General features: G+C 37.9%; 1 protein-coding gene across 1 annotated transcript in view; it reads left to right on the top strand.

Annotated features, from left to right (window-relative positions):
• Positions 1-13273, top strand: part of EDIL3 (EGF like repeats and discoidin domains 3) — a 314997-nt gene extending 301724 nt beyond the window's left edge. Inside the window, exon 11 of the mRNA XM_065405890.1 lies at positions 13124-13273. Coding sequence (XP_065261962.1) covers positions 13124-13273 — 150 coding nt within the window. The remainder of the gene's footprint in view (positions 1-13123) is intronic.
• Positions 13274-14432: the final 1159 nt, after the last annotated feature.

The raw sequence follows: 14432 nt of genomic DNA, 5'->3' as shown, positions 1-14432 counted from the left end.
TTTAAATGGAAAACCTGTGAAAGCAAGAACAGTAGCACCTGCTGCTTGTCTGGTTTTTGCCATTTTAAAAAATCATCCAGTCATCTCAGTTTAAACCTACAGTGAGCTCATCTAGAGATGCAAACTAAAGGGTACTGGAAAAAACGCATCTTTAAAAATAGGCCTTTCTTGTTCATTGTAAGTAGTTAGAATGAAACCTCTGGGATATATTAATGTTTTCCCTGCAGTCAGGAATTACTGAAGTTTAAGCAACCTACATGTGTAAAGAAAGTGTATTTTAGAATGACTGGAGTAAAATAGTTATCTTGGTTTTCTCAGCTAGAGGTCAGTAGCTTACTATATCTCTTATGGCAAGGCCACTTATACCAAGCATGAGCAGATTTAAATTTTTTTTTAAATCATATTCTGAATGTGATTTTTAAATTGCCTCCCATGCTGTAGATAACCTAGAGGCAATTGTAATGTCAAATGGAGGTCTAAAGGTTGCATTTTTCTTGATAATATGTAAAGGGCCACACTTTTAAAGGAGCCTCAGTTCAGCTTTGAAATTTACATCCAGAATTTGGCACCGTCAATCCTGATCAGAAATTGCAGGAACAATTAGTTGCAGACAGAGATTACAATATTTAAATGTAGGCCTGATTTGTGGGCAAAGCAGGTAGTTAGCAATATAAATGGTATAATTTACACTTCTAGTCAATCTCCTTAGCAACTGATTGCACAGGCTAATTGCAAGTGTGAAATGAGATGCTATTATATATTTTTTTTAAATTGGCCTGTTTTCTGTAATAATTTTGCTTAATTTTCTTTTGTCAAATGTATAATTATTTTAATACTCTACTTATATTTATAGATTTATCACATTATCTTTGTGCATAAAATACAAGTTATGGACACATTTTAACAATATTTTACACATTTTCAAATGTAGTACTTGATTTGCTTATGTATAGTATAATAGTTAATACCAAAGTTAATACCAAAGTTGTGAGAATATAGGAGAACTTTTCAGGCACTCTGGTTTTCGTTTTTCAAAATTCTCCAGGTTTAAAAGTCTAGTGCATTGTTGATTAGTGATAACAGCAAATGTAAAGCAAAGTTTTTAAAAAAACATTTATTTGCATTTGGCATGTGGTATGGAAAGGGATATTGTATATTATTAAGCATCAGGTAGTTTTATCCCCAAAATTACTAAAAATATTTAGTCTAGAGAAACAAGAAATGGTATCCCACTCTTACTAATTATGCTTCTTATTGACAGTTCAGGGATGCAACTCCTGCTGTTGTAACTTAAGATATTAACAGTTTCTACTGTTAATCACTAAATGGTCAGATCACATATTCATGGAGAGAAGATGGGGGCTAAACATTGATAATCATAGAAATGATGAGATTTAATTTATTTAAGATTCTTATTTGCTAATTGGCTTGTTTTAAGACAACTTCTTACCCGACTACTTCTAATTAACTGTTTTTAAACACTCTGATTCCCTAGGATTTAGTTAAGATTGCTTATTTTACCCATTGATAAATTGTTTCACGTTATCAATGATAACCTGGCAGAATCCACCTGTAAACAAAATTATTTTGCTCACCCATGAACAGTTTCTATTTTCCTATGAGACATCAAGTCTGGGCTCATAATAATTTGGGGAAATAAAACGTTGGTCTCAATTTACCAAGAGAAAAGGGCCCCAACATTTTAGTCACAGGGGTTTTTACATACCTTCGTGGAGACTGCAATTAAAACCAAGCAAAATAATCACAATTATTAACTGTGGCTATTTTATTATTAAAGAAAGAAAAATACAGCATTAAACAAAACAACACAAATAACAAACTGGTTACTTCTGACAGTGTCTTAGTGTGCTTCTTTTGGAGAACTTTAAACAAAGATTACACTTTTGAGAGTTAACCCAGTCTTTGGTGGGGCACTTTTCTCAATGTAAGCTGAGACCAAGGTCTTATTTCCTAAAATTATTATGGGTCCAAATTTGATATAAATTTCAATACTCCAATAAACTCATTCCAAGAGTTTTCAAACCTAATCCCTTGGTAGTGCTTTTGGCTACTTCCATCTCACTATGAAGAAGTCTTGGTTGTCATCTGGGCTAGAAGGTTGCCTTTTATTGTTGCTGCTGTGTGTCTGTTCTCTTCTTTGTCTTCTTAGCTGTCTGTGGCAGCTTGCTTGTAGAGATGCACAGGATGAGTTGAGGAGTGCTTGAACAGGATAGCAGAGAGTGGGAGTGATGGATGCTCACTTCAGAATTTTATACTCTTCTGCTTTCTATTTTCATGAAATTTCAGTCTTGTTTATATTCATAGTTGATTGCTGTAATCCTTTCACTGGCTCCATTCCTTCATGGGTTGTTTTTGATGACACCTTCAGGTCCTGAATATTCAGTATACTTCATGAATGTGCCACACACTTCTTATTGCCTTTGTTCTCTTGTGGCTGGAAAGCCTCCGATAATCTTTAACGTTATAGTTTTAAAAACTGATTTTATTCAGTCCATTTTCTGAAATATTTCTTCAGTTTTATTAGGGTTTAACAGGAAATGAAATTCCACTTTTAAAAATTCCAAATACTCTTGCTCTTTGTATAAAAGTTTTTAGTTAAAATAGTCTTTTGAAATTAAATAATTAGCTTAAATAGTTATTAAAGAAGTTGATGATTCTTCATAATTTTGGAAAGTGATTCTTTTTGTCTTCCTCAGTTGGGTAAGGGGGTTGCTTATGTATTAATTAATTAATTCCCCATTCAGTTTATGTCCATCACTGGCAATCTTACTGTGCCACCAAAACTTTTTGCATCCATGTGGTTGCCGGATGTGTAGTCGCATTCCTTGTAGTGACTTCAGAATTTGTTGGTCTTCCATTCTAATATGTCCATACCAAGAAAAACACTGAAACTGAACCAGTGCTGGGTTCAGCTTTAAATATCCTCATTTCCGATCTTGTTCTGCCACTTGATATGGAGCAGCTGATGAAGATGATGAGAATCAAAAACATCAATCCAGTGTTCTTTAGCCTTCCTCAGCATCCACATTTCACTTCAGTACAATAGAGTTCATATAAGCATAGTTCTCTAGATCTGCAGTTTCATAGCAAGTGTGATGTCACAGTGACCTGACAGAGGCCATTGAAGGATCTGAAACCATGGCAGCAGCAGGTGCTATACAAGTGTCCACCTCTTTCAAGCATCCTCCATTATTGTCTATGATGCTTCCCAAATATTTGACAGTTGCCACCTGCTCAGTGTCCTGTGCAGACAGGTTAATACTGAGCTCGTTGTAATCTGGAGCTGGAGGCTGCTTCATGGTAATGGCCAGGAGTTTATTTTTCTCTGGATTAATAAGCAGACCAAAGAGCTTCTTGCCTGACCAGATTGGTGAATCGCTGAAGCTGTTGGCCAAACAGCCAGCAATGTCATCAATGTATTTGAGATCTTGAAGTAGAATGGTATTCAGCTCAACACCACAGGCAGCTGCTCCTCAATTTATCCATCAATCAATCAGTGCAATATTGAACAATGATGGTAACAGAAGACAGCCTTGTCAAACTCCTGCGGAGATAGGAAACCACACCATGTATCTGCTATTGACTCAAGCACAGCTCTCTGTTCCATTATAGTGCTCATCTATCAATTATTCTATGAACCTAGGGATTCTGATCCCACAAACTTGCTCAATGCATTGAATCAGAGGCCACAAGGAAGTCTATGAAAAGTGTTGCACACGCTTTCTACATTCAGTTGCCTGTGTCGGTGCAAAGCCCTAGTCAGCAGTAGAACAACCAACTCTAAAGCTGCACTGAGTATCCTGACCTTTGCCTCAAAGTGAATCATTGATTCAAGATATTAACACTGAAGTGAAGACTTTCTCTGTGACCAGCAACACAGTAATACCTCAATAGTTGCTATATTCAGCCTTATCACCCTTTTTTAACAGAGGCAGAATATCCTCCTCCTCCCAGTCATTGGGGATTATATTAGTGCTCCAGATGGCCTGGAAGAGCCTATGCAGCCATGGTTCAATAATACTCTCATCTGCCTTCAACAACTCATGGGTAATGTTACAAATCCTTGGTGCCTACCTAGACTTCAGCTAATGGACTGCAATCCAGATCTCTTCGTTGTTGAAGGAAGGTGGCACTACCACAACTTTCTGCCACTCTTCAAATGGAAGAGGGACTGCAGACAAAGAACAATTGAGAAGTGTCTTGAAATGATCTTCCTATCAATGTAACTGATCCTGGAGACTGGCTGAGGCTGCCCAGATTCTTTACTAGAGAAGCTGGTGCCACCTTCCCCTGAAAACACTGTGGGGTGCCAACGATGGACATAAACTGAATATGCAGCCAGACCACCTAGGCATCTTCCCCAAAGCCTGATCCAGGTGGTGGTCTGTCTGCAAGGAGGATACATCCCTGTGGGATTTGCCAAGATGATGATGGTAAATCCCCATTAATATAAATATTCAATATTTAAATGGCTTCTTATATTAGTAATTAGTTTAGCAAGGTCATTAGATATCAGGTTAGTACCTAAATCATTTTACTATTTATATAGCAATGATATTAGAATATTACATTACAAGCTTTGAATTTAGCTAACACATCTGCAATTATGCATTTCAGAAGGGTTTGCCATCTCAAGATTTAAAAAATAAACAAGGTTTTCTACAAAAAAAAATTCAAGTATAAACTTTTTTGTAGGGTTTCGAGGATGTTGATTTTAGAGTGATTACAAAAGAATCCACTTTACTGCCTAGTGAATGGTTCTGATAACACATCCCTATGCATTTCTCTCTTTCTCTCTATCTTTAAACATCCTCTTGAAATCAGGACCTAGCTATTTTGCAGATCTGTTGTATAAGACATACCAGCTGATGTTTTAGACAAGAGATGTGTCCTGTTATGTGATAAGACAATCTGGTTGGTTGGTTTGTCTTCTGACCCAACACTTCTTAGAGTTATGACTGACTCTCATTCCAGATAAGACAGAGGTGACGATAGTTGTTTGTTTTGAAGTATCTAGAGAATATTGTGGGGATGATGTCTAGCCAACGTGATGGGGTTTGCCCATCTCTTGTCAGTTTTGGGGTATTCATGGATTTTTGATTACTTCAGATTAATTGGATGCCAAAAGTGCATCTTCATCAGTGTTGAAGAGGATGATTATTACTATTTCTCGCTACAGCTATCTATGCCTTTGTCACCTCCAGAATGGATTGTTGTAAGCGCTTGCCTGGAGGTTAACCTTGAATACAACTCAGACACTACAGCTTGTGCAGAATAAAACTGCCCTGTTGGCCTCAGGGAACTTATTGTATCCGTTCAAAACTCCAGTATCCTTTAATTTAGTTCCAGGTGTAAATCAAAATGTTGGCCTTGCTCGTTAAAACTACAGGCCAAATACTCATCTGGTGAAAATTGATGTAGCTCAATTGTTTTCAATAGAGCTATGCCAGTTCCACAAGATGAGTATCTGGCCCTATAAATTTTAGGTCATAGCTTCACCACCATATAGTTCATGTCCTGCCTTCCTAAGAAATGGCTTTTGTCCCCACACACTGTGATGACAATTGAGAAGAAATTATGTGCTTATGTTGACAGTATCCACACTTGAATCTCAGTGGGTATTTTCCCAGGGAAATCAGGGCTTTGAAATGTTGTAATAATCCCAATTTCTGAAGATTACTTTTGACTTTGAACCTGCCAGTTTGAACAATTCACAAACTCCATTCAAAGGAGTAAATTCCCATCAAGTGGCATCACTAGCCATTTCTGGATAAAAATACTACATGATTGCCTTTCTGTGTTTTGCCTATTTGGAAATTATTATCTCCCTTGAACCCATTACAAATATGATAAAAATAAAGGACACATAATAATTTTTCCAGCCATGAAAGTTGCTTTTGTGTGTGTGCGCGCACATGAGAGAGACAGAGAGATACATACATAGAAATACATATGTTTGCATGTGTCTATATTCTGAAATGCATATACTTACATTAATGTAAACCTTAAAAATACAAACAACAAAAACAAACAACAGAATGGAAATTGAAAAAAGAGGTTAGATTCATTGTAGGAGCCCATTATTTTTTCTGCTAGTATGATATTCTTCACCAGAAAAGTTACGTTTTTGAGCCATCTACTGTTGGAAGGGCAAACGTCCTTATGGTCATCCCAATCTCTTCTGCCTACCATTTGTGGGCAACACATGCCATCTCCATGTAAAGATCCACACTCCACCTCACTCCTGACTCTAAGCCTGTTACTGGCATAGTGCTATAGGAGAAGCAGAAAGGAGGTGGCCAAGAGTGCAACCTTTATGAGCACTGTGAAGAATAAAGGAACCTAACACATGCTAATGTCAGGGAAAGAACTGCTTTTTCTCTCTGCATATGTACATATAGAGATCTATGTCTAGAGGGTAGATACATAAATGGAAATGAAGACCTATTGCCTGATCCAGCAGTGTGCCTCACCATCTTCCATTGGAGTCAACAGAATTAATACCCAACTAGATGTCTGCCAATGATAGCACAGTTTGGTAGAGACGTTTAAAAAGACTTTCACTGATTCCTACCTAGTCTTGTTCATTTCTCACTCTTTGTGACTAAAAGTGTTACTTTAAAAGAAAAAAAAGTAGCTTTTCAAATTTACAAATGCAGTGTCTGCTGAGTGTATCATCTTCAGTGAATTTGCAATATATAAATTAGATGCTTTAAACAGAAGGGAATGCACCTTTCAAGCATTATTTTTCAATGCAGCATGCTTTTAAATAATAAAAAAAAAAAGGTTTGAAAGAAGGAACAGTATCCCTGCTGCCATTTTAACTGCTGCCAGTCAGCTGAGTTCTGATCTACACTGACTCCAACTCTAAATAGGAGCAGCACCAAACTTTTCTTTTTAGCTAGATCTAATCCAAGCAGGGATGCATTTCCAATAGAGGGTCCATATCAGATATTTTGCTTGGCACGGAAATATTGCAATAGGCAATATATTAACAACAACATTGTTTTGGGGACTGATTGTCAATTTTTAGTCTTTCTTCTTCCCCCAGCATCATAGATATAATGGTGCCTAGAATTTTTTTTAAAAAAAATCTTTATTTCTATGGCCAAGCCACCACTTTAATCTAATTTAGGTTTATACCTGACATGTTATCCATAGAGGTCTTCTGTGGGGAGTTAGAATCCATGCACACCTGTTCTTTCTGCACATTCACTGACACTCCACCACAAACATTCCCTCCCACTGCAACTGCCTATTCAAAGGTTGCCTGAGGCTGACGTGCCCCATAAAACAGACACTAGCTCGGAGCTTGAGAATAAAGCATAAACAATTCACGATACATTATTTAGCTATAATTCAGTTTTTTCCAGTTTATTTTGTATTTAAACATTTCTTCTAAATTATTAAGTTTTGTTATAAGGTATTTGTTTAGCTTTTAAAAATATGAGTCATCTTACATTGTCAGTATTTAGATTTGTTGTTTGTGCCATAAAAACATTGTTAACTCTATTGAAAATTTCAATAACTGCTGAAAGCAAGGCAACTTAATTGTATACCCCAGTTATAGATAAAGGGCACATTTTACAATAAAAAAACCAACATTTTATTGAAGCAGATCATCCCATGCTATATTTTCCAGGTTTTTAGTCTCATTTGAGTAGGCTCCAATTATAAAATAAGTTGTCATACTTAAAGTATCATACTGGACCTTTTTTGCATAATTTTAACAGCTGCTGTGCCCTGTTTTTCAGCTCTGAAGGGCGAGGATACACAGGAGCCAGATACACATTCAGTATACTCGCACATACTCTCTCACATAATTGCATGTATCCTTGTTAGAGCAGCTGTCTTTCATGTTGTCATATTGTATGACGCTGTCAGATACGTTTAACAAAGGGCAAGTTCTGCTACTGTTACCCACACTAAGTAATACTTTATTCCATAAGGAGCCACACTGATCTCACTTGGACTACTTGTGGAGTAAACTACTCTTCAGCATGAGTAAGAGTGGTAGAATCTGGATAAAAGAACATGAAAAGTTATTAAGTTAAGAAGCTTTTAATACAATTAAAGCACTGTATTCCAAATTATTTTGTTGAGATTTCTCATGTGGCTGACAGAAAATTTTGTGAGGTAATCAAAGGATGTGGAAGCCAGAACACAATTTATCTTTCCTTCTTTTTCCCCAATAGAGAGCACAGGTCCTACGTCCATTGAAGTTAATAGAAAACTCCTTTTGACTTCAGTGGTCTTTGGCTCACACACAGAGAATGATGGAAAACAATGTGAATGTGTAGAGCTGTTACAATTCATGCATCTTTGGAAGCAAGTTGAAGAGTTGAAACCCTTGGATCTAATAATATCGCTTTATTTCTTGAGCAGTTTTTTTACACATAGGATGTTGTTCCAGTTGCAAATTTAAGTTTTTGAATATGTCAAACAATGGTGCCATAATGGTCAATAGTCATTTGAAACAAACATTGACCTCAGTCATTTAAAGACAAAATTATTTCCCTAAAGGTATTTGCCTTGGTCCATCTCAACAAATTACACATCTACCTTGATATAACACTGTCCTCGGGAGCCAAAAAATCTTACTGCGTTATAGGTGAAACCGCGTTATATCGAACTTGCTTTGATCTGCCGGAGTGCGCATCCCTGCCCCCCCCCCCCCCCCGCGAGCACTGCTTTACCGTGTTATATCCAAATTCGTGTTATATCGGGTCGCGTTATATTGGGGTAGAGGTGTAATTGCTTATCAATGGAACTTGAAGAAAGATGAACTAACATGAATTCTAGACTTGCCAACTTTAATGTGAACTAGCAAATCAGAAAATAGCCTTGGAGATGGGTTCTGTATCTACTGCAAAATGTTCTGCACTCCAGACTTAAACATATTATTTTTGCTCCAAGTACAAGCAAACATGCCAATGAACTAGAAAAAGAACTTCCCTAACTCTTATTTCCATATTGTTGATCAATTACACTGCTTTCATCTAATTAAGAATTAGATGTCTTTTTGTTTTCATCTAATGCATCTTTCTTTCCCCCAATTTTGCATGAAGATCTGCATGTGTGGGCCTATACACCAGCACAAACCCCTTTGTTTTCAGTGGGGCTCCTCATTGGTGTAGGATTCTGCAGGTAGAAAGGTCCTTTCAGGATCAGACCTATAGTTCATTTTACCTTGTGATCTACGTCTTCCACAGTAAAAAACTAATTTTTTCATCAGCTCTGTGGTGTGAAATTTTTGCAGTGTTTTTTATACTTGATAACCATCAGCACTGGGTAAAATATTTTGAAATTTCAACCAATATTTTGCAGAAAACTTTTTAAAAATTGCAATAAAATATTATTTTTCATCTGTCTCTATTTATCATTGTTGGCTTATTTAATTTTTCAATGGGGAGAAAAACTAGGGGTTATGCTAGTACCATGCCGCTTCCTGCAGCCCCCATTGGCCTGGAGTGGCGAACCGTGGCCAGTGGGAGCCACGATCGGCCGAACCTGCGGACGCGGCAGGTAAACAAACCGGCCCGCCAGGGGCTTTCCCTGAACAAGCGGCAGCCCTAGTTTGAGAACCACTGGTTTAGTCCCCCATGCATTCAGTCTTTGGCATCTCTGTTAAAGCTTCCTTGTCCATACTACCGCAGTAAGTCAATGTAAGTTACACTACTCCAGTTACATGAATAACGTAACTGAAATCGATGTGGACTAGGTCGACTTAGGTGTCTACACTGCACTGTGTCGATGGGAGACGCTCTCCTATTGACTTCCATTACTCTTCTCAGAGAGGTGGAGTACCAGAGTCGACCAGAAAGTATTCTGCTGTCGATTTAGTGGGTCTTCACTAGACCCGCTAAATCAACCCCCGCTGCATCGATTGCAGCAGAGCCTATCTATCAGTAAGTGAAGACATGGCCTGAGTGCCAGTTGTCGTAGGAGTACCTGTCCAGTAGGAACAGAACTAAAACCACTATTTCATTTTTTATAGGACACTGAAAAGCCAATAGATATTGCTTTTCTACCTTTTGCCCGGTGTTCAGGTGAACACAAAAAGTGAATTTGTCAAAGTTTGAAGGGAATGAAGAACTTCCAAATATGCTGAAAATTCGCTCTCAAAATATCTTTCTCATCTTGCCAACAAAAAAACAATCTTTAACATGAACTTGTGGCTATTGTGACTTAAGGAAAAAATCCTACACTGTTTTAACACAAACTAGAGTCAATATATTGATTTATATATTGGTTTACCCTAGCTAAAAATAAAACAAAACCCATGATATGTGAGCTGCACAGTATTCAGACTTTTGGACTCAGTCAGAGCTTTTTTTCACTAACCAATACCATTTTTCCATTTCCTGACTGTTCTTTGACAGTAGCAATTGAGATTTTGATCATCAGTGAATTTACAGCAAAATAGGTTGTCTGTCCAAGCTATACTCACTAGTGATGAAATAAAAAGCTACCCCTCTTCAGTGATGTCCTACTGTGTGAAATAATATGATTTTCCAAATTTATCTCAACATCCAATGTATGTCAAAAATGCTAAGTCAGAAAGGTATTTAATTTTAAAATGTTAGTAATTTTGATACAACTTTAGAGCAAGGCTGCAGATATTGGGTGTGCGGCAGATTAGCCTATGGGTAAGACCAGTCAACTGCTGTGAACCAAAGCCATCTGTAACAGGGAGTTTTGGGATGACTGAAGTCAATAGCAAGACTCCGATTGATTTCAGAGTCTCACCCATGGAGTGGACTGAAATATTTGCTTGATGTTTCAGTCTTATTTTTGCAGTTTAATATTAGGTGGATGAGAAAAGGGGCTGGGGGGAATTCAGGATGGGATTTTCAAAAGAGCCTAGGTGAATTCAGAGCTCAAGTACTATGCTGAGTCAATGGGACATGTGTTCCTAAATCACTTAGGCACTTTTTAAAATCCCACCCTCAATGGCTAGCATTTAGCATTTGACTGTAATATAAAAAGAAAAAATGTGTGGAATATTTTAAATGTAATATGGAAGAAAATTTTCGAGTAAAATAATACTTATATAAGAAAATGTTAATATTTAAAATGGTGGTAGAAAATTAGAATATATAGTGGGACCCTGTGACGCTGCTCTTGAAGGCAATGGGAATTTTGTTATTAAATGTAATGGGAGCAGGATCAAGTTCTGTCAGAGTATCCTTGTATTTGAAAAGAATGAGTAATATGCACCTATTTGGAATTAAAGTTGAAACTTTTAAAATTATTACTAATAACTAATTAATGATTAATGAGATGACTAGGCTAAACAGAGGGATGGATAGTCCAACAGTCAGGATGTTAGCCTCGTACTTCGTAGAGCCAGGTTCAATTCTTAGCACCACCACAGACTCTTGTGTGACCTTAGGGCCATCTTTTAAAGGTATTTAAGCACCTAAACATACAGGTGGGCATTTAGTGGGATTTTCAGAAGTGCTCAGGCACCTAACTCCTATTGATTTCAATGGGAGTAGGTACCTAGGTGCTTCTGAAAATCCTACTAAATGCCCACCTGTATCTTTAGGTGCCTAAATACCTTTAAAATCTAGCCCTTAGTCTCTATCTGCATGTTTCCCATCTGTGAAATGGGGAGCGTAGTATTTCCCTGCCTCACAGAGGTGTTGTGAGGATAAATACATTATAGATTGTGAAACACTCAGATATTATGGTAGAGGTGACCATGTAAGTACCGTAAAGAGAAATAAATATAACAATGCTCATCCTGTAGATGGCTAGAGGTCAAATTTATCCCTGGAGTTAGTTAGCTCATTTCCCACTGACTTAACTGGTAGTTTCACCTTCTTACTTCATTTGTCAATTTGGGGTAAACTTTCACCCTACAATCTTACCAAATTTTAATCCCTATTATCAAATTTCTCCTGTATACCTCAGTCCCCTTATAAAGAACCAAGAGGCTCTTGACTCAAAAGGCTAAGTGACAAGACCTTAATCACTTGAGATACAGTTAAATTCTCCCATCAAAGCACTTTAAACCTGCCTCTCACAATCTTCCTCCTGTTACTCAGACCCATGCATGGTCCACCTTCTGCCTCTTCCCCTTGCCTTTGCCCTCCTTGCCTCTCCTACTTCTATATCTATGTCTCCGTATTCCTTCAGCCTCTGGACGTGTTTTCTTACAAGTTTCCTGCTCTTTACAGAACATAGTGCTATAGTAGAGGGTGCCACAGAGCACATGTGCAGGATTGGAACATGTTAGCAGGAATATATACAGTGTGAACTTTAAGTTGGAATTGAGTTTGGTTTGTCTTCTGATTTTTGAACTCTTGCGTTTGGCAATGCTGGCATTTGCCAGTTGGGCTGTATTACATTAGATTGCTGCATCACTTCTTGGGGTCCAACCCCAGCTAGCCAGATGTTCTGAAACTGTGGTTGATGAAATACTGGTGGCCCATGGAGCACTTATAGTGGTCCACAAAGAGTTGGTTGGTCACATGATGCTGGTTCTCTACCTTATGTCCAACAGCTAAATCACATTCAAAGATGCTAGAAATACATTATTTCTTAATATTAATTTTTCATGTAGGCAGTTGTAGTGCTGTAGTTGCCAGAGGGACATTATGAATAGGAAGAGAGACAGTCCAGCAATTGCAAGTAGGAGGGGAGAAAGTCCACACTATGGAAAATGTTTGTGAACCCTTGCTCTAAGCAAAGCTGATGCAGTCATGCAACACTCCCAAGTTGGCAAATTGACATTATTTCAGCATGACATGTTTTCTGTTTCTGGTATCCGGGATAATGATAAAAAGTACTTTCCTGACCCTCAAAGGAGACAGTAAACTTACTAAAATACTGTTATAAATTAATTAAATTGTATTATTTATGCAATTATTGACCCGGTTCTTTTTGGAGACCTTTTTAAGCCTTGCAAGGAGTAGCTCCTAGCTGAGAAAAAGACTCTGCTGCAGGATTGGGAAACTGTCCTTTCCTAAGTCAGAATATTTTCCAATTACTTTGGGAAAATATACATCTTTTATCAACTCTTTTTCTTCCATGAGTTCATATTCACTAACGGCAACACAGGCATAAATAATAATTTTTATTTCTTACATTCTAGGTTTTCCAGGGAAATTTTGACAATGACACACACAGAAAGAATGTCATTGACCCACCAATCTATGCACGGCACATAAGGATCCTCCCTTGGTCATGGTATGGCAGGATCACTTTGCGGTCAGAGCTGTTGGGCTGCACAGAAGAGGACTGAAGAGGATCTCTGTTTGACAACACAATTCTCTATATTCCTAAAAGTATCTCTGTAGAAGAAACTGTGCAAAACCTGTAGGAAGTTGAATGGGTTTTTCATGAAAAAGTGCTCACTTTTTGGTAGGCCGCTAACTGTCTTTTGTAAGGAGGTCTAAGCCTGCCCTTTAAAGGATCCAACCTGATTCTGCCCTTTAAATCTGTTACAGTATTGTCCCTTTCGCTGTGCAATTACCTTTCTCGTTTTCTTCTGAGTTGTTCACACTGGTTGAAATGTGTTAGGGGAAGAACAGCAGCATCCTTTTTACAAGGAAGGAGAAACGGCATGAAAAAGATCATTTGCAGCTTTAGAAACACTGGGCTGACACATTGTTTGCAAATCGCACTGTCATCTTACTTGCAAAAAGAGATACTGCAGCTTTTAGCAATAAGTTTTCTCTGGGATGACTGCATTATATTGTTTCCCTTGTGCCTATCAGACATTGTCAGTATTTATGACACACATTTTGGAAGATACTCTGTAGTGTATGGTACTTGTGATGTTGCAAACTACCTTTCATTACTTTTTATTTAAACTACAGAGTCCATGCAACTGCATTTTGTTTCCATTCAGTTTACTTTATGTTATGCATGCTGTGGACATAGTCACTGTCTTTTTTACATTAATCTCATTGCTAGCATTGTTTTCTTTAAAAGAACTGACCCGTTTGTACATGGAACAAAATCTACTATCAGTATATTACGGAGTTAATGACTTTGTTAAAGCAAAGTTTATGAATTCAGTTTGCAATTTTATTTTTCAAGAAGGTGGAGATTAGACACTGTGGACCAAATTCAAGGCCCAAGTACTTTTAGCATGAAAATAGATGCACATTTATGCTGCAAAAACAGCATTAATAGGCGCCCATATTCTGACTTGCTCAGGGGTGGGCATGCAATCTCCACAGAGCTGCCCAGGAGATTACTTATCTCAGAAGCCTCCTTAGTCTTAGTGAGGGAGTGTGCATGTGGGATCAGGGAGTAGATGCTAATATACATGGCTCACTTTTCCTAGCCCCGGCACTGCCCTGGTATGCTCCCTCTATGGTGCTGGCCAGGAAGTTCCTGCAGAATGAGAACAAAACAGTGTCAGAGGAGCATGTAAATGTTGGGCTCTTCAGATC

The sequence above is a fragment of the Emys orbicularis genome, chromosome 6 (assembly GCF_028017835.1).
Source record: "Emys orbicularis isolate rEmyOrb1 chromosome 6, rEmyOrb1.hap1, whole genome shotgun sequence".
In the NCBI taxonomy this organism is placed as follows: Eukaryota; Metazoa; Chordata; order Testudines; family Emydidae; genus Emys; species Emys orbicularis.
This window is presented reverse-complemented; position numbering and strand designations above follow the sequence as displayed.